Source organism: Panthera pardus, unplaced genomic scaffold (assembly GCF_024362965.1).
Source record: "Panthera pardus isolate Hobbes unplaced genomic scaffold, ASM2436296v1 HiC_scaffold_17, whole genome shotgun sequence".
Classification (NCBI taxonomy): domain Eukaryota; kingdom Metazoa; phylum Chordata; class Mammalia; order Carnivora; family Felidae; genus Panthera; species Panthera pardus.
The window spans coordinates 29080346-29103818 of record NW_026526732.1 but is presented as its reverse complement, the minus strand read 5'-3'; the positions used below and the strand labels follow the sequence as shown (position 1 = coordinate 29103818).

Genomic DNA, 23473 nt, shown 5'->3' with positions numbered 1-23473 from the left:
CTGACCATCTCTCCCTGCCCTGTCATTTCTCAGATCGCCTTGAAGTGTGCTGACATTTGCAATCCTTGTAGAATTTGGGAGATGAGCAAGCAATGGAGTGAAAGGGTCTGTGAAGAATTCTACAGGCAAGGTTAGTACTGATCTGACAGCTGAGTTTTCAGTGCCCCTCTTCCTTTTAGGCATTTATCCTAATAAAACAGGAAATGGCTAATCTATCATGACATTTGTTCTTTCATCAACTCTTATTATCGTAACCTTTCTCTTCCACTCTCTTGCAAACCATCCAGACCTTTTTTGGAAATAACTTAAAAATAAATAACAATGTCTTACTATGTGCAAACAGGTAGTAAAGAGAGGTGATAAAAATGAGCAAAAGTGGGAGATAAATGTGCATGTGTGTGTATGTGTGTAATTTTTTAATGACTTTCCTCTGTGGATATGAGAATGTAAGGGACAGCTTGATTTTTACTCTGACCTTCATTTTAATGAGTTTAGCACAGCCTAAAGGCTAAATGCCATTTGGGGTCAATGTTTTCCACTCTGACGGGACTCAGACTCTGTCTCTAGTCCTTCCCCTGTCTTTCTTAAATAAAGTTAATGAAACAGAGCACAGCTGACCAAGAATTGAACTCATCCTCTCAAACATATTCAGTGAGAAGAGAAATGGCCCCGAGTTAGAGTATAAGTTTTAAGACATTAACCTCATTCAGAAATAAGGCAATGAATTAGCCAACAGGATCTTGACACTGGGTGGCATATCGGCCTTTAAACCCAGCCTTATTTCTTCAGACCTGGTTTCAGTGCTCAGGATGTTTGTTCAGGTACAGCAGTGCCCTGATGTTAGTGACAGGATCGGGTTTGAGAGGCTGAGAACAAACGAAGCCTGAAGTGTCCCACATACCAGCTCCGTGGGGAGGTCAAGTAGCAACGGTGAGCCTTTTGGAGAAGCTTCCATCAAAAGATGTGTCAGGGACATTGAGATGGTCCCAAAGACACAAGACAAAGCAAAAGGGATTGGGTTCATGTGGGGCCAGAAGGCTCTGGCCACTGTCTCTTTCACTCAGAGAAAAAGCGCTCGTGAAGTGCCCACAACCCTATGTAATTTCATTTCAATTGAGCGTGAGTGGTTAGAAGTCAGAAGATCAGTTCAAGTTGCCTATGATATAAAATCTCCTCTGAGAGAAAACACAGGAAATATGATGAAATTGGAGCAGGAGGTTTAGATTAGATAAGTATTTCCTTTATGATATAGAAAATACTGAAATGGCAACATGAGAGAAGGGCTAAGATCTTCATGTTTGGAAATCAAACAATGGGACAGGAAAGAGATTCTACTGTGTCCCTTTGGTTTTGACTCAACCATGCAGTTGGCACTGCGGCAGTTTAACCCTTTCATTTGCTTATCTTGCATCCTATTTGGATTATAAGCAACTTGAGAAACAGGCCATGTCCCTTGTGCCAAAAATAAGGCCCATGGAATGGGTGTATTGAAGTTACTAACTACGTGGTGAAGTTACTAACTACGTGGATCAAAGGAAGGTAATCCATAAGATCTCACCAAAACCAGGTGTTGCCCTAATAATATATGCACGTGCAGCATTGTAAGATGGAACAACCTAGAACATTTGTAACTCTAACCACGAAAGGTGAGCTACCATGCACTTTGCTCTGGCATGTCAGGCAGAGAAAGGAATACAGAGAGGGTATGTCGGGTCCTTCTTATTTAATAGCATTATGGTTGAGCAGAAGTTCTGTCTGTTTAGAAAGAGAAAGACCAGACTCTCTGGTCATCCAAACTGCCTACCCTCCATACTGAATTAATTTTTGTAATCCTATAAGCATGATTCACATCATTTTGATTAATCTGATTCTGGCTCTCAGTTTAGGATTTGGGTTTCCACAGATTGCTCATAGTCTTGGCCAAAGTATCTTTAATGGTTCTTGATGTTGAGCAAAGGAAAACCTTTAAAATCAAGGTTGAGGAGATAGCAGAAAAGAAGATGAAAATCCCATGAATTAGGAAAACAGCATTAAATTCTGAGAGCAGAGATTAGGATTCTATACATCATTCGACCCCCTCCTCTCAATGTTTCAAGGAAGTGGAATCTCTGTCCTTTTGTAGCTATGAATTGATATCGTCTCAATCCACCACGATTCCCAGAAGTTTGTATTGAATATCTGCTTCCAGCCTTGTGTAAACCTTAGCAAAACTGTTACTTTCCCTCTCTACAAAGCCCCATTGAGGCAGTCACGAAGGACACAAGAATTATAGTTAATGTTTAATAACCTCGAAAAACTAGGAAGTAAGTGTCCTTAAAGAGCGAAGTTATGCAATTTCCCCTTTGTATTCTCTACATTGATGAACAAAGAATCTAAAATACACAGTGCTTTATAAGTACATGTTGAATAAGTTAATGAATAAATGATCTAATTGGGTGATCTCTAATGGTGGAGGTCACGGGAGAAGATCTGGTTCTCAGGAAGGCAGAATCTGAACTGGGTACCAAAGGATGCATAGGGTCCTGTATTTTCCAACAGGGTACTCATAAAGCACTTGAGATTAGAAAATTTTAAATTAATTCAACAATTAAATTCAAATTTTAGTTCTTAGTTTTATTGATCAAATTGCAAAAAAGTAACTGTAGTGGGCAGTGCAGAGAACATTTCTGTCATTACAGAAAGTCCTTTTGGGCACTGCTGGTCTACATAAGGAGGGGTGGAAATGGACAAAGGCCCTGAAAAGGGGACCTGCTTCACAGAACAACTTGGATCCACAGAAAATGAGAATGTGAGGATTTGTGGAGGCCCCTGTACACCAGGGGCCAAAAATGAGTTATTAATAAGTCAGACTGGAGTCAGGCAGAGTATAAGTAGGGAAAAAAGATACTCCAAGAAAGGAATAAACAGGATTTGACGCCTCAATATGGAGAGAAAATGGAAGGGAGAAATCAAAGAAGATTCCTCTAAAATGTCAAGCTTGACTGAAAAATCATAATTAACAGAATTATGGAGGAAAGGAGTAGAACCCATTTTAATATTAGAACTCATTTTAATATTAAATGGCATCCTGCTCTGTCCTCAGAAGACTATTATCATCTCACTTCCCTGAATTCCTCAGGTTAAGCCATGTGATTTCCTCACATCAGTCTTGAGAATAACCAGGCCTCAGGGGACCATGGGAGGCATGGCTACAATCTTAGAACAAGTGACAAATGTGTGGCATCTTTTAAGTTCTAGCTCAACGGTTAAGTGCAGACACATTGGGTGCAGACTTCGTAGGTTGAAATCCCCCTTTTACTAGCAATATGACTTGAGTGAAAATACTTCCTTTCATCTCAATTTCCTCACCTGTAAAGTGGGCATTATAATGAAGTTGTAATGAGGTTTAAGTTAATTAACATATGTAAAATGCTTAGCATAGTGCCTGGCACATAGTAAGCATGATATAAATGTTACATTTATATTGCCTGTGGTTTAGAGGTGTACATTCACAGCTGTGAACTCAGCTAATGTTTCTGAGGACTATAGCTTCTCTACTGATTAACCAGACTGTTTTCCCAACGCAAAAATTACCCATAATTTTTCATCCCCTGCAGGACTGATAAAGTATTCCGATAAAGCTTTACATGGTACATTTCTTCTTTGGTCTTCTAGCTGACAAAGGCATTAAAAAGAAATACTTGTCTGATTTTTATACTTTTTTAAAGCTTAGTTCCATTAGGTGAAACTAAATCAGAATAAAAGATAAGAAACTTTTAAGAAATGAAACAGATGAACATAGGGGAAGGAAAGGAAAAATAAAATAAGATAAAAGCAGAGAGGGAGACAAACCATAAGAGACTCTTAAATATAGAGAACAAACTGAGGGTTGCTGGAGGGGAGGCGGAGGAGGGGATGGGCTGAATGGGTGATGGGCATTAAGGAGGGCACTTGTTGGGATGAGCACCAGTGTTGTATGTAAGTGATGAATAACTAAAATCTACTCCTGGGGTACCTGGATGGCTCAATAAGTTAAGTGTTCGACTTCAGGTCATGATCTCACATTTCATGAGTTCGAGCCCCGCATCAGACTCTCTGCTGACACCTCAGATCCTGGAGCCTACTTCAGATTCTGTCTCCCACTCTCTCTGCTTCTCCCCCACTCAACTCTGTCTCTCTCTGTCTCTCTCTCAAAAATAAACATTAAAAAATTTTTTTAAATAACTAAAAATAAAATCGACTCTTGAAACCAACACTACCCTATATTTTAACTAACATGAATTTAAATTAAAAAAAAATCTTTATTTCTGATTAACTTTGTAACTACAGACCAGGATGTTCCTCAAATGAGATTTTCTAGTCCCTCTTCTCTGTCTCCTACCTACTTACTATTCCTGGTGGTTCAGAGGAAATCAGACCAGGGTCAGGCAGAGTGAAAGGCAGGGGCAGCATAAAATCTGTTCTCTTAACCTGTTACTTAAAGCCAGAACTTCCATTTCATGTAGGAAATTGCTCATTACTTGTATCCTTGTTTTTGTATATCTTGGTCAAAGTTTATTCCAGTCCCAGAGCGTACCTATTTACAAGGAGCCTATTGTAAATGGTCATTGATGCTCTGATATTTTAACTTTTCATGGAAACTACGAGAGCAAGGCAGGGCAAGTGGGGGCGGGGGGGGGGGGGGGAGCGGTTCCTGATGAGAACAAAGCAGTGAATAGTAATTCTCAGAATAACTTCTTTGACCTAGAGGGTTAAAAGTAGCAACTCATTTTTTTTTACAAATTCTAGATTACCAATATTTCTTCTTCTTTCTTCCTAGGTGACCTTGAACAGAAATTTGAACTGGAAATCAGTCCACTATGTAATCAACAGAAAGATTCAATTCCTAGTATACAAATTGGTGAGTTGAATTCAGTTTTAATTTTAAACGAATACTTTTGGCATCTCTGCCAAGTCACAAAGAAAAGAAGATCTACCCACAGCTTTTGAAAGATCCAAACTGGAGGTTTAATGAAGAGCCGAATCCAAATAAACACTCTAATCATGACTAATCTACTAGGTAATTACCAATGGAAAAATTATGAAAAACAGGGTAACGGCTTTGTTATAGACCCTTAACTAGCCTGTATTTAACTTTGTAGTTCAAAATCAAATCAAAACCAAATAGCGTAGAAGGAAACTAATAAGCATCATCTATTGGCTGCTGAAGAGCAGGTTAGTTCATACTCTCTCTGGGACTTGAAGAGTAGAAAGCCGGCAGGATCAACCTTTAGGACGCTTCCAGTCTGGCTCACTACCCTTCACCCCCTTTGCAATCCCAAGAGCCCATGCTCTGTGAGCTATGCCATCCCTTGTGGCCCCGGGTCCCATGCTTCTTGACTCCCCACTTCCAAAACGTATTTTCAGTCTTATTCTCAAGTGCCAATTGCCGTCAACTGTTAAATTGTGGTGCTAATGCATCTAAAATAATCATTACTGTAAGTTATGCATCAGATCATTACACAAGTCAAACTGTGGAAATTTTAGGCACATAGGAAATATTTTTGATCCAGTAAGAATTTCTATCAGCTCTTAAAGCTCTCCACCAATTCCACCTACATTCAAAGCAAATCTTTTCCTGGAAGTTCCTTCCATTTAAAACCAAACTCAGCGCTTTAAATTTTACCCATAAACTACAGCCCTCACTCGCACGAGTCCTTGTTTTTCGCCACTTCCCACAGACCTCAGAAAACTTAATGTATTCACAGTGCTGCAGACCTCTGCAAGGCTTGAGGCTTAAAGCCTCTACTTGGAAGGGAATGGGGCATCAGGAAAAACAAGCTGAAAATTAAGAAAGCCAGAGCAAGTTAGCCAAGTGATGATATGCCTATAATCACTAAGAGTCAAGTCTAATCCACGACAGAGTCATAAAGTCATCTTCAGGAAATAGAAACCGAATTAATCTGGTTACGAAGATTTGAATGACATATGCAAATATTAAAATAGATACGTTGAAATTTTGGGATTATTGGTGAGCCATTTTTTTATCTAAATTGCCCTTAGTATCGTCATGGTGTTTTTACAATTAAATTGATTCTTCCACCCAAAAAAGGAAAGGGTGGGAGCATCATAAAAAACAAAACCCGGGAAGAATCCAGGGTGATAACATAGCTACAGAGTTGCTGGGGCAGTGGGGGAGGGGATCAGCATCAACAGAAACGCAGCCTTGGTCCCCTTGGATCAGATAGTCTCCTCCGGTTGCTTTAATTATGGAGGTTTTGCAGATGTGATCTGCAAGGAGCAGACCGTGTCCGAAATCCTAACCCCACGGCCTCGTTTGTTAAGCTCTGGCTAGAAAGAAATTTGCCAGGCTCCTGTTAAAGACATTTTGTGAAAAGCATTCACATTGTTAAGCACACAACCTGGATTTGCAAGACAGACCTGATTTTAGAGACTCTACCCTGTTGTTGTCATGAGAACACACTTATTTTGTCAGATCCTATGTCCTGGTTTTCAGCACAGGAAAATGTGGTTACCATAGATACCTGTTTTTAAAATGGGGTGGGGATTGGCTGAATAGGAAAATCTCCTGGATGCTACATTAGCACACCAATAATAAAGAGAAAGAGAAGGTAATTATAAAACAACCCTCCCTACGTAAATCTTTCTCTGTCTCCGTTCCACACCTCCCAGCTCTGTAGGGTCAGTGTTGGGAGGTGTGGTGTGAAGGGATAGACGAGGCTAAACTGGAAAAATCCAAATAGAGCCTAATGGGAGCTCTAGGCTTCAGCGCCCCCAGACGAGGATTTTGCCAGCAGGTCCTAAGTAATGCAGCTCTTTCCTCTGTCCTGATTCTCCCTGGGACTGAAACTGTCCCCTCCACAGTGAGAATCTCCTGAGTGCCATCTCAGGTTTAGATCTGATTTTCTGTTTAAGTAATTCATATCAACCCAAGAGGAAGTGGGGTTAAAAATCTCTTTCTCTCTCTCCATCAAATTCTGCATTTTTTAAAAAGAAGATATTAAATCAAATGAATATCTAATTGGTGAAATCTATAGAAGGAGGAAGAGAAAGAGGCTTGCCTGCAATCCCTATTTACTCTGAGGCCATCATTTCTCGCTTCCCCCAATTCCAACCCACCAGGAGGACAAAATCCAGGCAAAGTCAGCCCATCGCTTGCATAGAAGAGAAAGGTTAGCACAATGCACTGGGAACGGGTAGAACAGGTTCCCAAATCTAATCGTGCAGAAGCCATCTTTCATTTGGAAAACTGCCCCCTGGTGTCTATTCAGGCTTCAAAATGGCTCTCCTATCTACTAGGAAAGGTCTTTATATTGGACAAGTAGAAATCCAGAGGTATAATTTCAAAGTAACTTCAGGAAGAAAATGAGTCGATGTTGAAGTACCAGATTTTTAAATGTTAGATTTGTAGCTTTTTTATATTAAGGTAAATTTTATAAATATTCACACTTTAAACTTTAGAATAACATAATTTTGTGAACTATCTTTAATATCTAATCTCTCTTAAGGTGGAAGATAATAGAAATTAAATATAGATGTTGTGAAGAAAATGAAGAAAATTCAGGAATAGGAAACAAGAAAATTTAAGAAGGAAATCCTTACTTGCTGACTCCCTATATACCATATCAAACTACAGAAGTCACTCGCTTAAACTTGGATTATCTAAAATGATTTCATAATATTTAAATCATATTTAAGATGAGATAATGCAGAAGTGTAAAATAATATTTTGCATTTCTGCATCCTTTTTCCGTCTCTATAGCGTCCTCAAAGGCCAAGTATCTGCTGTTTGTTCAATAAAAAGATCAAGTCAAGCCTTTATAATTTATGCCCTTGTAAACATTCGGGGTCAGTTGTTGGAAAGTTTGTTATGCTGAAAAACACTTGCCTTTTCTCCCCACACCTATATTTCAAGAACATACAATAAGACCTAAATATGTCCAAGTTTGTGATGATTCCAATAACTCCAGCCTAGACTGAAAGTCCTTCTCTGCTTTAATAAATCATGTTTAATATGGAAAGCGCACTAACATTGAAACATGATTAGAAAGCAACGAGTCTAAACTAATTAAGAGAATAGAGATATCTAATATCAACCAATTTTATCTGGTCATTGAAGTAGGGATTTTATGTGCATATTGAAGATGAATGAACTTCTATTTACCTACATTTAGTGGTTAACATAATTGATAGTAAGACAAAACTATAAATCAATACTCTTGAAAAAATATCCTACAGAGTAAACATATGAATTCTTCAGATGGTCTAAATCAATGATGTGGTATCATTTGCCCTTTCCTCCCCTCCCCCACCCTCCCTCCTTAGCTCCAACACAGACTTTTTCCTACCTTTCTCCTTATATGTGTTTCTCCCTCAGCAAATAATAATAACCAATATTTATTGAGGATTTACTGTGCACCAGGAACTTTCTAAGCCTCTCACCTGTGTTGTTATTTCATTGTCATAACAACCCTGTGGGTTTGGCACTCTTCCTAGCTCCTTTTTATAAATGAGGAAACTGAGGCCCGAGAGGTTAAGAAACGAGCCCAAGGTGACGTATCTGGTGCTCCTAAACTGAGGATAGGGGCCATCTCATCTTTTTTTGCCTTCACTTCTCTGGGTCACAGACAGAGTGGGGTCCCGACTGGGTCTGGGAGGGAGAAGACGTGGGTTTTACCGCCTTTATGGAGCTGAGCTTGGCCTCGCCTGTTCTAGGTTTCATGACCTACATCGTGGAGCCGCTTTTCCGGGAATGGGCCCGTTTCACTGGAAACAGCACCCTGTCGGAGAACATGCTAAGCCACCTCTCACACAACAAAGCCCAGTGGAAGAGTCTGTTGCCCACGCAGCACAGAAGCAGCAGTGGTGGCGGGGGCAGCCCCGACCATGCAGGCCAAGGGACCGAGAATGAGGAGCAGACTGTGACCAAAGGCAACGCCCCGTAGTCCCAGCCAGCCTGCCCCTGCTCTGCACACGGAGAAGGAGAACCTCCTTGAGCAGAGGCCTCCTGACAGGGTGAAAGCTCTGAGGGGGTTCCTGCCAATAAGCCCAGCCACCTCGTGGCTGCCGTCCTGGGGCTCTTTGGAATGCTACCCTCCTCTATTTTCCTGCCTCCTCTCCTCTTTTCGAGTGTACAGAAGCCATCCGTCATCTCAGCACTAGCTGCCGAAATAAAGCAACTCCATTTAGGAACGTGGGAGCTGATGAGGGGCAGGCCTGCCCCTCCAGGAGAAGACTGGGGAGTCAGAAAGAGGTGCTTCTGCCATGTTCCCCTCGGGCCCTGGGTCCCACTGTGACAGGTGACCGTCGCTAAGGCCAGAGCATTTTAGTGTTAGCCATCTGACTGCTGATCTGCATGACAAAAACACCAGCATCTTTGGAGCTCCAAGGAGATGGGTCTTGGGTGCGAGCGCACAAACCAGAGCGTGAGAGAAAGTACCTTCTATTTTAATAATAATTCTTATGATAAAAATAATAATAAATCTTTTTAACTTTTCTATTTGATGCACTAGACAATGGATCTAAAACTTTGGACTAAAAGATTACTCAGTGTACCCAAACTTGAACAGGGGGTTCATAGTTTTTTGTTACTGACTTTATGCCACTTTGGGTCAGAGCTTCGGCATCTCCTCCATGTAAGAAACCACGTTTCCCATCCCTTCCGAGGTGAAGGTGCTTACAGTTCATTCCTTTGCACCATTAGCCAATCTGTCTTTTATCAATAACTCAGATTCAGTGACATGTTTATATGCACACATGTACATTTTCTGTAAATACCAAGCGCTACTGATTCCCATGCCAAAATACATGAGTATTATGGGATTGCTACCTGTATAAACAATGGCACTGTGAACAGAATACTGTTAGTTTTAATACAAGAGAATGCGTGTGTAAATAGGATATAGAGTTTATTAATATACGATTGTTTGCAGATAAAGGCCTTAACTTTAAACGTCTTTCATCTTCTGAAAGCTGCCCAACGTAAATCCTCACAGACATCCCTCCGAACTGCCTTCCCATGTCCATCTTTCTGCTTTCCGGCTAAGGTCACAAACCAAAACTGAATAAAGTCTTTGAGGAAATATTTTGGAAACTTCACATGCATTCCGCTTGAGACCATAGTGTTTAATCTATGGCACCAGGCACCGTTTCCTCGGCTTAATGAGACGTTTCAACAAGCCTGAAGTCACTTTTCAACACAGCGATGTTGCACACTCTGTTTTAACAAGCCAGCTGATTAGCTTGCGTTTATGTGACTCTTGTCTTGGACCTTGGCGGTGTGTCAGCCTTGCAGGAGACATGGCAGGTCTCGCAAACCTTCTATGACCCTGTCACCTAATCATCAGGGAACTTCCTGCTCTCCCACCACACTCTTGTCTGTCATGGCTAAAGTACCAAAGCACCTTTGGTTTATGGTTGGCGTGCATTTCTTTGGTGTTAATAGTAACTGGATTTTTCTTTTTCCTTAATTTCATGTGAGCAACCACCTAACTGTTTAGCTGAAGTTAACATTATCTAAGTAAAGAAAACGATTTCGGTTTTCTGACCGAATTTCTCTTTCCGGCAGGTCATTGTGGTTAATTGCAGTTCTAGCGAACGGAGTCACCTTGGCATTTTGTTGGCAGTTTTTCTCCAGACACTTGGCCAGAAAACCAGTTTGCTACAGCATCCTCCTCTAGTGGCTAAACTCTGTGCATTCAACCTTTTCCTTAGAAGTTCGAGCATAACTAACGTTAGATGAAAATTGGCATGTCCGTTTCTTCTTACCTTAAATCATGTTGAAGTGGGAGGACAGTATTATGATCATTTCTGCCACTATCAAGCTGTTTGGCAAACTACAAAATGACAGCTCTCATTTCCTACGTGCAACTGTCGTGGGGGTTTTTTTCCTCCTAACATACCCATGAAATGTTAGAAACTTGACTGGTTTGTAATACGTTTCTGTAGCGAGACTGAAGTGTGCAGAGTTAAGGTTTAAGGGAAATTTTGGAGAGTTGGTTATATTTTCATTAAAGTAAGAGAGATTGTCAGATGGTACTAAAGAAAGTGTGAAAACCTCATGAAATGGGTGGGTGATAAGTTGAAATTGTTGATATGGGTAAGAGAGAAGTTGTGAAATCTTAACACCAACTTTTTTTTTCTTTCCATAATAACTATGAACTGACACATGATTCTTTGTTGCTTTAATCCTCTGAAGCTCTCAGCTTGGTGAGGCCCCAAAAGAGAAAATGTTGAATGTATTCCTGCTTCCAAATCTCTCTTACTTTGGTTTGATGGTGCAGAGAGGGCTTCTGAGTGGTCTGTGTTTAACGTTCAGGAGATCAAGTGAAGGAAAGCAATTGTCGCGGATGATACAGTAAAGAAAAAAGACACTATTTAGCTACTGGGGCCTCTATCTTGGGTTTAGGAAATGGACTTTGTGTAAATTATATTTATATTGTAACTTAAATAAATAAGATTGGAGGCATTTTTAGTAGTTCCACGTTTATAGGACAAAAGTGTCTATGTCACTATTAGGTCTTGAAGAAGAGCTCACAGAGAAAACTACCAAATACCCAACAGTTACGTCTATGAAGCAGCTACTCGTACAACAAAAATTTGAAGTAAAATGAGACATTATGCATAAACTAGATGCATTTTTGTCCTTCTCTCAACCATCTGGAGTTTTCTTGAGTTCCTCATGTGCTGGCAAAAAAAAAAAAAAAAAAAAAAAGAATGTGAAAACTTTTTTCTTGCCTACTAGTGGCTCTCTTTCAATAGGAGGAGTTCAATTACTAGTTAAGACACAGCTGTTGGATCGTCCATGGATTTTAAATTTATATTCTTCTTCTGGTCCACGGACCATCAATAGTTGACTTACCGAGTTTAATTCTGTCATTACATGAGAGGAAAGGAATCAAAGGGCTATTTTTAGTAAGTAAAGTAAAGATCAAATTAAGAAAGAGAGAATATATATCACTGCCAGGCCTGATCGTCAAAGCCTGCTTCTCCTTTAACAGCATTCGTGAATAGGCAGAATCCTGTTCATGAAGCCCTGACCTACCCATAACTCCCTCTAGGCTGAGTAAAAATCCTGCTCTGTTTCTACTTGCTTAAGGCTTCCCACAAAGGCATTTGGACTGTGTCCTGCAACACTGTCTTCAGATAGTGCTTCCTACAAAACACAGATTTGTTTTGTAATCTTCTCATGTTAAATCAGATCTGCTCACTGATGTGAATTTGATTATGAGCTTGTGTCTCACTGTATTTCTAATGCTTTGTTCTTTTAAGCAAACCCTAAAACTTGTGTTGTTTTGTGTACACATGTGAGATTTGGGGGAAAAAAAAAAAAAAAAACCTTGTGAGTTTTGCCCAAAATGTGACCTAAGTATCCATTGGCATGTCTCAATGAATAATTAAAAATAAAGATAATTTCTTAAAAACATCAACGTATGAAAATATGCTGATTCTCACCAGGGAGCATATTACTAGCCAACCAATCAGATTCAACAGAAAAGGTCCACTGCTCAAGATGGGAAATTTTCGAGGGGAAAAAGACACACAGGTACAGATACATGGTCTCCATGTGACCCACTCTATTTGGGGCTGCAGAAGTAGCCATGTCCATGAAAGTATCACTTGGCAGTTAATCCCAAGTTTGGGAAAGAGGGCTCTCTATCACCGGTCAGTTCTACACTTCCCCTGACTCCTGATATTTTTCTGTTTCACATTTGTCAAACTCATATATGAGTGAGAATGAGGTAAAGACATAGCAGACTTAATTCAATAATTACTTATGAAAAATATGGTCTCGCATTTCAGGACCGGAAGCCATCAAGAACAATAGAACAGTTCATGCAGGACGACTGAGTACCCTAAACCCATCTGGAAATAGAGGAGAAAGGAAAAAAAAAAACACAACAAAAAACACCACCCTTATTTCCCAGAAACAACCTTGTATCTACATACTGTTCTCAAGTCCCTTTTATTTAAGATTGGATTCAGAATCTCATTAATTCCTTAATGCTTCCCTATGTCCGAATATAAAGCCACTTTTTCACTTGTGGATAGTCTATATCATAAAATAAAAAATCAAAATTGAGACCTCAATGGTTTTCCAAGTAAAAGTCAGGCGTGATTTTCAAATGTACCCGGGAACCTCGCTGAAACATTGTGAAATAAGTCAAGCCTGTGTGAGCGGTTGAATTTTGATTTGGCAGATATGGATTGAGTACCTACTGTGTGCCAAAAGTTGCACTAGATACTTGGGATAAAAAAAGGCTCCATTTCTGCAAGAGCATTTAGACTGTGACAAAGACTGGATTGCCAGTGAATGCTTCTTAGAGAGTCTGCTTGAACATCTGTGGGGATTCAACCACAGCCAAAGCGCTCTCCTGACGCACAGCATAACAGAACACAGATAATCTTTGGACACTGTAGGGGCCAAGGGCAGGCTGCCCCAAAATGTTCCACTTCAGCATATTGATCATTTTAGTTTATTTTTTTTAGTTCAACTTTATTTATGTATTTATTTATTTATTTATTTATTTATTTATTTATTTTAATTTACGTCCAGATTAGTTAGCATATAGTGAAACAATGATTTCAGTAGATTCCTTAATGCCCCTTACCCATTTAGCCCATCCCCCCTCCCACACCCCCTCCAGCAACCCTCTGTTTGTTATCCATATTTAAGAGTCTCTTATGTTTTGTCCCCCTCCCTGTTCTTATATTATTTTTGCTTCCCTTCTCTGTGTTCATCTGTTCTGTGTCTTAAAGTCCTCATATGAGTGAAGTCATATGATATTTGTCCTTCCCTAATTTAGCTTAGCATAATGCCCTCCAGTTCCATCCACGTAGTTGCAAATGGCAAGATTTCATTCTTTTTGATCGCCGAGTAATACTCCTTTGTATATAAGTGTATTGATCATTTTAAATAAAAGTCACTCAAGTGACAGCCTGTGTAAGAAGGACACTCAGATCCTCCTCTGTCCCCGTGAAAAGCAGGAAATAAATCTCCCATTTGAGAGGTGCCCTCCCCATACCAAGAGATAGAGACATCCTTGTCACCAGAGATGGGAAATTTAGAGCCAAGAAGGCTGTATAAACAACCTTTTTTACTCTTTACTAATTTGCCACCTCAGCCCAAATTCTGTTTAGCATCCTTTACTAACTGAAGCTTCCAAAGTTAAGTTTTCTTCATCCTGCCAACTCCTTGCAGATTTATTGTCTCTGTCTAGAGAGTATAAAACTGCCTGCCTTGGTCATTTCTCGAGGTCTCCATTTCATTATTGGGCCTCCATGCGCACGTAATAAAACTTTAGGCTTTTCTCCTGTTAGTCTGTCGCATGTAAATTTAATTCTTAGTTCAGCCAGAAGAACCTTGGACCGAGGAAAATCTCTTCCTTTCCTTCAAGACGAAAGGGGGTCCCAACCTTGATTCTGTCACTTATTCATTCTGTGACTTCAGGGAGGTTACTGAACCCCTAAAAAATTATTTCCAGACAGTAATACCTTTTATAGTATTGTGGTGGCGATTAGAAGAGGCCGTACCAAAGGCACCAAGCACTGCCTCTGGTACATGGTAGGCTGTCAAGGCATGCAAGTTCTCTGCTCATCAACGACGAGAAGCTTGGCAAATAGCCATTCACACATGGGTAAGAATGTGAAGAATGTATGGGGGGAAAATACAGTAGAGAAACGCTGGTGATTCCATGTTAGGAACTCAAACTCATGTTTACTTTTTTTTTTTTTTTAAACAGATTGGCTTATTTATTTGCAAGGTTGGGTAAAAAGATTATCCCTTCAATCCGTTGCTCAAATGAAAACGCTGGGTCAGCTGCAGACTACCTTTGCCTAGCCTTCTACACTCTAGAGGGGAAGATACTGGATCTTTTGTTTGCTGTTCTGTCAGACGTTTCTGTGGAGGAAACAGCTCCCAAAACCAAAGTGAGAATCATTTATCTCCCTTGTATCTATGCCACCAAAGTGCTAATTCTGGCTGGTGATGGCTCTGGTCCTCTGTGTCAGGCCCTGAAAGGTTTGCTGGCTCCACAGGCTCCCCTCGAGGGCACACGAGTGGACGCCTCTCGGATGCACACACCTCACATTTCCAGACACATTCGCAGCCATTGCTCGTGGTCTGTCCCGAACAGGATGGAAAACAGAGGCACTTCACAAGTAACACCCTGGCAGAGAAGGGGAAAGACTCAGTCCCGCCTCCACGAGCATATAATGGACATTTGAGTAATGACTAAACAAGAAGCTTTTAGCTACAAAACAGTCTGCGATGGATTTTTTTTTTCAATTAAGCCAGAGATATTATTAGGAAAAGTCTAAGTTTTAGCTGATATGATTTGAAGATCCACTATTGCCTTCTCTTAGTCATCCAAGCAACAGTGTGTTTTTGATTCAATTGCCTGAAATGTTTTAAATTCTAGTTAATTAAATGCAAGATTTAATCTTCAAGAATTCCCCCCCTGCTTTTTTAAAAAGCAATGTAGCAGAGTTTTAAAAGTGTGGGCTTTGGGGTCAGACAGACCAGAATTCAAATCCCTCGTGATCACTTGCTGGTTAACACCAGGCAGACAATTTAATCTCTCTGAGTCTCCATTTCCTCACGTGAAATGAGAGTGGCACCTACCTTCTTGTTGGTTGTGATGTGAAAATTAGAAAACATGCATAAAATATATAACGTGGTTTCTAACAGAGGGTCTTCAACAAATGTAAACTACGTCATTTAAAACAGGGGCGCCTGGGTGGCTCAGTCGGTTGAGCGTCCAGCTTCAGCTCAGGTCATGATCTCATCGTTGGTGAGTTCGAGCCCCACGTCTTTCTTTGTGCTGACAGCTCAGAGCCTAGAGCCTGCTTCAGATTCTGTGTCCCCCTCTCTCTCTGCCCCACCCCAGCTTGTGCTCTGTCTCTCTCTGTCTTTCAAAAATGAATAAACATAAAAAAAATTTTTTTAAACAAACCTACAAAGTGAGAGGATATATCTTTCACTTTCTCTAGGTTGTACAATTTTTGTGTAAAAGAAAACACAAGAAGCATTAATAGACTTTGGGCACAATTATATCTATAGGTGACCAGCTTGACCATAAAATAACCCTTATAAAATGCGGACAAAATATTATAAAAATATTTCTAAAAGAAGATAGTGTTCTTGGGGCACTAAGGATACACTGATAAGACCAGGGAATATAAGGAACTGTCTTTTCTGATTATAAAGTAAATACTCTTCAGCCCAGCCAGAGAGGACTTTTAATCTAAGCTCTTCATAGAATTGATGATACCACAATCCTTGCTAGAGAAAAGGTTTAGTTAGTAGACAAAACGTTGTATCTTGTCAAGTTTTCACGAATTCCACTCATACCCTATAAATCCTATCTATAGAAGTTTCCAGTGGTTTGTCCCCGTGCAACTTCCTCAGATCCTTCTGTCTATAGACAGCAGAGACAGACAAGTCAGTTATGGTCTCTGTAAATAGGTGACCCTAAAATAGATCCTGCTCCTTTAAACTAACATTTTCAAAATTGCTTAAAAATGTGTGTGCCAAAAGTTGTGTAAGCATTACCTGGAAGAAAAAAAAAGTCTTCACAGCCAAGGAAGTTTGAGGAACAATGGCTTAAGCACACAGGTTTCCTTTCTGCATAGTTCTCAGAGCCTCCGATATGCTAATGGACATCTCAACAAGATGATGTGGATGGCCTTGTTGGTTTGGATCTAATATCAGTTTCATATCATGAAGTCTTCCTTGACCACACCAAGCCAGGATGATTCCCCTATTCGTCATTTTACTGCCCTAGTATTGTTATTGACTATTACTTGTTATTAGTGGGGTGTGTGTGTGTGTGTGTGTGTATGTTCTGCCCAGCTTGAGATGTAGTATAACATTGTGGTTAGTTTGCCTGAGTTTGTGGATGATTTTACCACTTACTAGACGTCTGACCTTGGGACAAGTTTCCCAACTTGTTGTGCCTTACCTTCTGCAATGATAAAATGATAATTAAAGATGTGACCCATTTCATAGAGTTTTTGAAGATTGAAAAAGGGTTCATGCACGCAAAGCACTCTGGGCAGTGCCTGGCTCATAGAAAGCACTCAGTAAGTGTTGGCAGAAACCAATATCTCCCTTGCCTCTGCGTCACCGTCTCAAATCAGATTTGTAAGTTCCTTGATAACAGGATAACCATTTTTTTTTTTAATTTTTTTTTCAACGTTTTTTATTTATTTTTGGGACAGAGAGAGACAGACAGAGCATGAACGGGGGAGGGGCAGAGAGAGGGAGACACAGAATCGGAAACAGGCTCCAGGCTCTGAGCCATCAGCCCAGAGCCCGACGCAGGGCTCGAACTCACGGACCGCGAGATCGTGACCTGGCTGAAGTCGGACGCTTAACCGACTGCGCCACCCAGGCGCCCCCAGGATAACCATTGTTTAAGTAATTCTCCTATAATACAGCACAGAAGGTCCTGAGTAAATACTTCTTAAATGAAAGAATATATTTCGATTGATAAAGTGAAAATCCTATCAGAATAATAAGCTAACATTTAAACTCAAACAAGTAAGTTCCAATTGCAACAATAAATGTCCAAATAATTTGAATGTAGATGTTGTTTTTCAGGTACACAAATTGCTACCTGACAATTTTCTTCTAAGAACATGGTTTTGGGGAAAAAATAAGTTTTCTTCTCCTAGTTTATGAGTCTACTCTTCTGAGTGGTGGGGACAAAGATCAAGTCCCCAAAGGACTTGAGGTCCAAAGATATCCAGATTTTTCCCACCCAGCTGGAAAGGCAGCCTACAAAAGGACCACTAAATGGCTTCCTTTGCAAGGAAAACAAAAGTCCCCTACTGCATTATTCAATCCAAGAGAGACGAATCCCTATCCTCATCTTTGAAAAGGAACATGAATCTCCTATTTTATCCTTGTTACAAACACTTGAGATCACACATGACCGACCCCTGCACTTCTTCCCAGGAAGCAATTTACATGTGCATTTTTAAAGTTGTCAGGAAAGTAAGCTAATGAACTAAATTGAAGGGTCAGGGTTTTTAATTATTTACTTTTTCCTACTTCTCCCTGCTACATTTTTGTTTGGACCTAACAGGAGATTCAGACTTCACACATCAATGGATTTTCATCCACAGAAAAAGCTTATAAATGAAAACAAAATACTGATCGTGTCACGTACTAGCATAGTGAGAAGTATATTCTGTAATTACAGACAGATTTTCAAGGGTTGACCTAAAATGGGGAACAACAAAAAGTTCTGATGGATCTTTCAATAGTTAGGTTGTGTACCATGCTATGAAATATTTCCTTGATGCTTCCACTGACTTTAACTTTTAAATATGTATTCATCATCCCATGAAAAGCTTTTCGAAAGATATCCTTTTGTGATGAAGTTTTCTTTACCTTAAACTCGAATGCAAAGGTTGAGATATTTCTTCACTCTGTCGACCTTTTGTAACCGCAAATTTCCAGTTCTTAAGCATGATTCAGTGAATGTCCGGTCCCACCAACAACCTACGTAAGCGACAGGCACATCTCCACCACAATAATCATTCAGGTTATCATTGCACAGGCGGTGGACAATGGGGCACCTGGGGCACCAGCACCAGCCTTCAAGCAGCATGAGATGAGAAGAGCCTTCAGTGGAGCGAGGTGATCCACAGAGCAAGGGCTGTGTGCCAGAGCCTCATTCTGCTACCAAGTTGAAGCGTACGAGCACCAAGGAAAATTGCCTTGGGAGTGTGGACGAAGGTGGAGAACCCGACTTGAACATCTAACGTGTCTACTGCCTCTTAATAAAGTTACGTTTGGGCTAGCAAACAAACCTAGAGCAAGCAATTACTGAACATGATGGTTTCCTCTGTTATATTCAGAGCTAAGTGTTTAAGGAACACTTACATTTCTTTTTATACATTGTTGGTAAAGACTCTGAGCAGATGTCAAGTAAGTCATTTACACTTTGTCCATAGAGGTCACAGCACTTGTAAGAAGTGATCTCTGAGACTTAATCTCATTTCTAAAACAGTCATAATACAGCCTATTTTGCAAATGGGTAGTGAGGATTTGAGCTCGTGTATGTGGAGTGCTTTACACAGTGTCTTGCATACTATTGACACTTAGTAAATAGTAGGCATTATCCACCAAAAGCAGTGGTGGTGCTGTGTTCCATGTGCTGCAAGAGATTATTTAATTCTTCTTCTAACTCAGATGAAACTGTCAATGGATATAGGAAGCAAGGAGGAGACCTGACTAGGGGAGTAAGCTTATATTGATTTTTCTCCAACATGTGAAGAAAATAAGCATTTAAGAAAGAATACTCAAGATGAGACAAAATTACCACTCTCCTTGTGTATGAGTCTCCCAGTGGTGCTGTAACAAATTACCGTCAACAGGGTGACTTAAAACTTTATTCTCTCGCAGTTCTGGTAGGTAGAAATCTGACACTAAGGTGTCACCGGTGCCACGTTCTCTCTGAGGTCTCCAGGGAAGAGTCCTTCATCACCTCTTCCAGCCTCTGCTGGTTGCCAGACATCTTCCATGTCTTCTAGCAACATAACTCCAGTCTCTACCTACAGATTCACAGGGTAGTCTTCCCTATGTGTCTGTGTGTCTGTCTTCTCATCTTATAGAACCAGTCATGGGATTAGGGTCCACTCTTATCCAGTGTAATTTCATCTTAACTAATTGCATCTACAAAGAACTTATTTCCAAATGAGGTCCCATTTGGAGCTTCTGGCTGGACATGAGGGTTGGGTGGGAGGGGGATTATTCAGGCCAGTACACCTTGATATTCCTCGCTCATCTACTCCCTCCTTCACCTCCCCTCCCCCCTCAACACACACACCCCATATACACAACATGCACATCTTCCAGATTTCTCCTGAATGATGCTATGGGGATAGCTTCCTTCAGGTTTGAGGTAGGGTTGTTTTTACATATTTGGAGATAAAGTCTGGGGAAGTCTCACAGAAAGGAGGATCGAAAGAACATCTTCATTTCTTTCTTCTATTTTCTTTCCTTACTCATTCAGATCTGCCGCAGGGAAAGTTTCCGAAATCCCACTGGCATCAGCCATCTGGAAATGACGATGTGAGTCTTGTTCCATATTTCAACTTCTCTCTCATCATCATCAGTGTTTCAGATGTTTCAATCCATTCATTCATTTATTTGACAAATATACAAGATGCACAGAGTTTGTGTTAGGCACTGGAGAGTCACTGTGCTTATAGTTAAGGTAAACAACTAAAGAGAATTCATAACCAATGAATCATAACAGGTGAAATAAAAGGAGAAGTAGGAGTACTATGGAAGGTCATTGAAGGGAAGCCTAACACACTGTGGGTCAGGAAGAGAAATCAGGGAAGTTCCCATGGAGGAAGGGATGCCTCAATGGAGATTTAAATGTTGAGTGAGGAGAGGGGAGAGAGAAATGTTCCAGACAGAAGGGACAGTCATTGAAATGTTTCTGGGGGTGAGAAATATCAAGGCGCGTTCGGAAACTGAAAAATTTGGGGGAAAGGAGGTGATTCAAAGGAAATATTTAGATACTTGTGTAGATGATAAGGAGTTAAAAACACACAAAAATGGCAAGTGTGCCAACTCCCAAGGAGATTCAGAGAGCAGGAGGACTTGGAGGTGAGGGTGGACACACAACCGTCGTCATAGGAGCAGGAGGGGAGGAGCAGGTGAGATGCACAGTTGTTTGTGGAGGGAGTGTGGGAACAGGCTCCCTCAGGGGCAGTTTTGACCAGGAGATCTTGGCATACAGCCAACTCTACCTCTTCCTCTGGGGCTCCAAGCCCAGCAATCCTACTGCTATCAACTCTGTGTGCAGTCTGGAGGCAGTAATAGGGTCTGTAACTAACACTTTTCAAGCCTCCTTTGTACTGTGTCCCCAGAGGCAGCTTGCTGTTGACAAGGAGGGCCATCAGGCCTGTAAGTTTTCCCGATGAAATGGAGATGCAAGACAAGTTTGGAAAATAGAAATCTACGCCCAACCAATCAAATGGGCCACCCTTTTTTTTAATGTTTATTTTTTGAGAGAGAGAGAGAGTGAAAGAGAGACAAAATGTGAGTAGAAGTGGGGGGGGGGGGGTGGGGGAGAAAGAATCCCAACCAGGCTCCACAAGGTCAGCCCAGAGCTTGACAGGAGGCTCAAACTCAAGAACTATGAGATAATGATCTGACCTGAAATCAAGAGTGGGATGCTCAACTGACTGAGCCACCCAAGGACCCCAAATCAAATGGGCCACTCTTCAATGATGGAGAACACCATGGAGCAGCAAAGAGCAAAAGCATAAGCTGAAAAGTAAATTATTTTTTTAATAAATACTGTCAGTCACACACTGGAAATGCAGACAATCTTTCTGTAGAGTATAAATCAAGAATATCCATATTTTAATCTCAGTACAGAATCCGTGTCCAGTGCCTGGCCACACTCAGCTCAGGGAGAAAAGAGTGCCCAGAAAACAGCTAGAAAAAGGGGCTCCACTCAAGCCCTTCTCCATTGGACCAGCATTGGCTTGTTCAGTAGCACACATACTAAAATTGGAATGATACAGAGAAGATTAGCGTGGCCCCTGCACAAGCAGGACATGCAAATTCGTGAAATGTTCCATATTAAAAAAAAAATAGCGACCATGAAGAAAAAAGATATCATTTGATAGCATCCCTGCTGCACAATGATTTCCTATTAACATTTAAGAAAGAGACCATTCTTAGAATTTGAGAATTTGCTAGAAAGTAAAATATCTTTTTGTCCCTAAAAGTGACTTTGCTGTCCAGAAGCCTCCAAGCCTTCCTGGAATTTTTATTTAGAATTCCAAAGAGTTCCATAAAGACTTTCAAATGCAACCAGATCTTCTACTAACTTTATGGGGGGGGGGGGGGGGGGCTTCTTCCTCCCAGAATCATAGGGTATATAATCCAATATTCTCTAGAAATAAAAGTTAATTGTGGTAATTCTACTAGGAAGGGCAAGCACCACTTTCAACCAGAGTTTGATTTCCAAATCAAGACTCAAGTCAGCAGTCATTGTGCTAAAACATATAATGTGTTGAAGCTATCCTAGCATATTGGGTCAGTCCAAGAAAGATTTGGAAGAAAAATAGAGAATGGCTTGATTTGGATGGTTGCAAAACTTTTCCAAGACATTTCACCAAAAGGATCCAACATTTGGGATGTTACTATTCTCCCCTGCAACACACACACTCTAACACAATCAACCAGCACTTATCCACCAAGCCAGTGATTTCCAGCGGCAGCATAGAGGGATGGTTCCAGATTGCCTCAAGTTAAACTCTGGCTAAGTCACTTATAGCTGGTTGTCCCTTGGCTGGTTTCACAATATCTTTGTTTCTATTTATTTATTTATTATTCTATTTTCTATTTTCTATTTCTATTATTCTATTATTCTATTTATTTAATTTATTTATAATATTTTATTTATTTATAATATTACTGTCTGTAATATTTTCCATATGTACTTTTAATGTATCTCAATATGAACCCATGGGTGCTTAGAAGTGTTTTTGCTCTCATGGTAGGTGTTGCCCTATTAGTGACATAATTTTGGAGTTGGCGTTCCCAGACAAATTCTTCTCTGGAACTGTCTAATTCATCTCTTCAAGCCCAGAACAGGTCCCTGGGCTTGGCTAGCAGATAATAGTCCACAAATGATTGTTCAACTAAACTTAACCTCAGACAAAATAATTATGGAAGACTTAATTTAAGGGTATCAAAAGGAGACAAAATGCAAAGGATGGGAATGTCCAGGAGTGGCGAACCAGGGTCTGGACAGAGTGGCCTGTAAACCAACACCTGGGAACGGAAGTAAAGCTCCCACTCCTCCTTCCAGTGGCTCCTAGCTGACCATCCTCCCTCCCTCATCATCTGTCCACATTGGGAAAATTGCCAACAGCCAAGCTGTGTGGAACAGAGCCACAGAAGTTAGAAGAGATAATTAAGGCAGACTTCCAATGTCCTGGTGACAAGTGGGCAAAAGCACATTGGGAAGAGTCCCAAACAAGACAGACAGCAACTGCAAAGGAAAATGGAGCCCTCTCTGTCTTCACTTCATAAAATTCCAAGCAAACTCCTACCTCATGCTCTTCTCTGGTATTTCTTCTCTTCTCTAGGATGTTTAAATGCCTACTTTTTCTTTTTTTATATATTTTTGTATTTTTTAAATTTTATTTATTTATTTACTTTATTTATTTGAGAGAGAGAAAGAGAGTGTGAGTCGGGGAGGGGCAGAGGGAGAGAGAATCTTAAGAAGTCTCCAAGTTCAGCATGGAGCCCAAAGCTGGGTTTGATTCCATGACCCTGGGATCAAGAGTTAGATGCTTAATTGACTGAGTAACCCAGCACACCCCAAATACCTACTTTTTTCAATCTCAGAGCTCTGACATCTCAGTCCTGTTGTCATTCATTCCATTCATGTAGAAAACATGTAGAGGAAGAATAACCATCAGAGGCTTGCTCAATTTGTGCAAGGGAGAA

The 23473-nt window shown here is 40.6% G+C and overlaps 1 protein-coding gene and 1 non-coding gene across 5 annotated transcripts in view; both read left to right on the top strand.

Annotated features, from left to right (window-relative positions):
* Positions 1 to 12403, top strand: part of PDE7B (phosphodiesterase 7B) — a 576923-nt gene extending 564520 nt beyond the window's left edge. For all 4 annotated transcript variants that reach the window (XM_019420496.2, XM_019420494.2, XM_019420495.2 and 1 more), the window contains 3 exons: positions 34 to 130; positions 4799 to 4879; positions 8695 to 12403. In XM_019420496.2, coding sequence (XP_019276041.2) covers positions 34 to 130; positions 4799 to 4879; positions 8695 to 8924 — 408 coding nt within the window. In that variant the 3' untranslated portion in view covers positions 8925 to 12403. The remainder of the gene's footprint in view (positions 1 to 33; positions 131 to 4798; positions 4880 to 8694) is intronic.
* Positions 12404 to 21492: 9089 nt separating this feature from the next.
* LOC128777851 (U6 spliceosomal RNA) lies at positions 21493 to 21597 on the top strand. Its single transcript, XR_008423169.1, has one exon. It is a non-coding gene; the product is annotated as a U6 spliceosomal RNA (small nuclear RNA).
* Positions 21598 to 23473: the final 1876 nt, after the last annotated feature.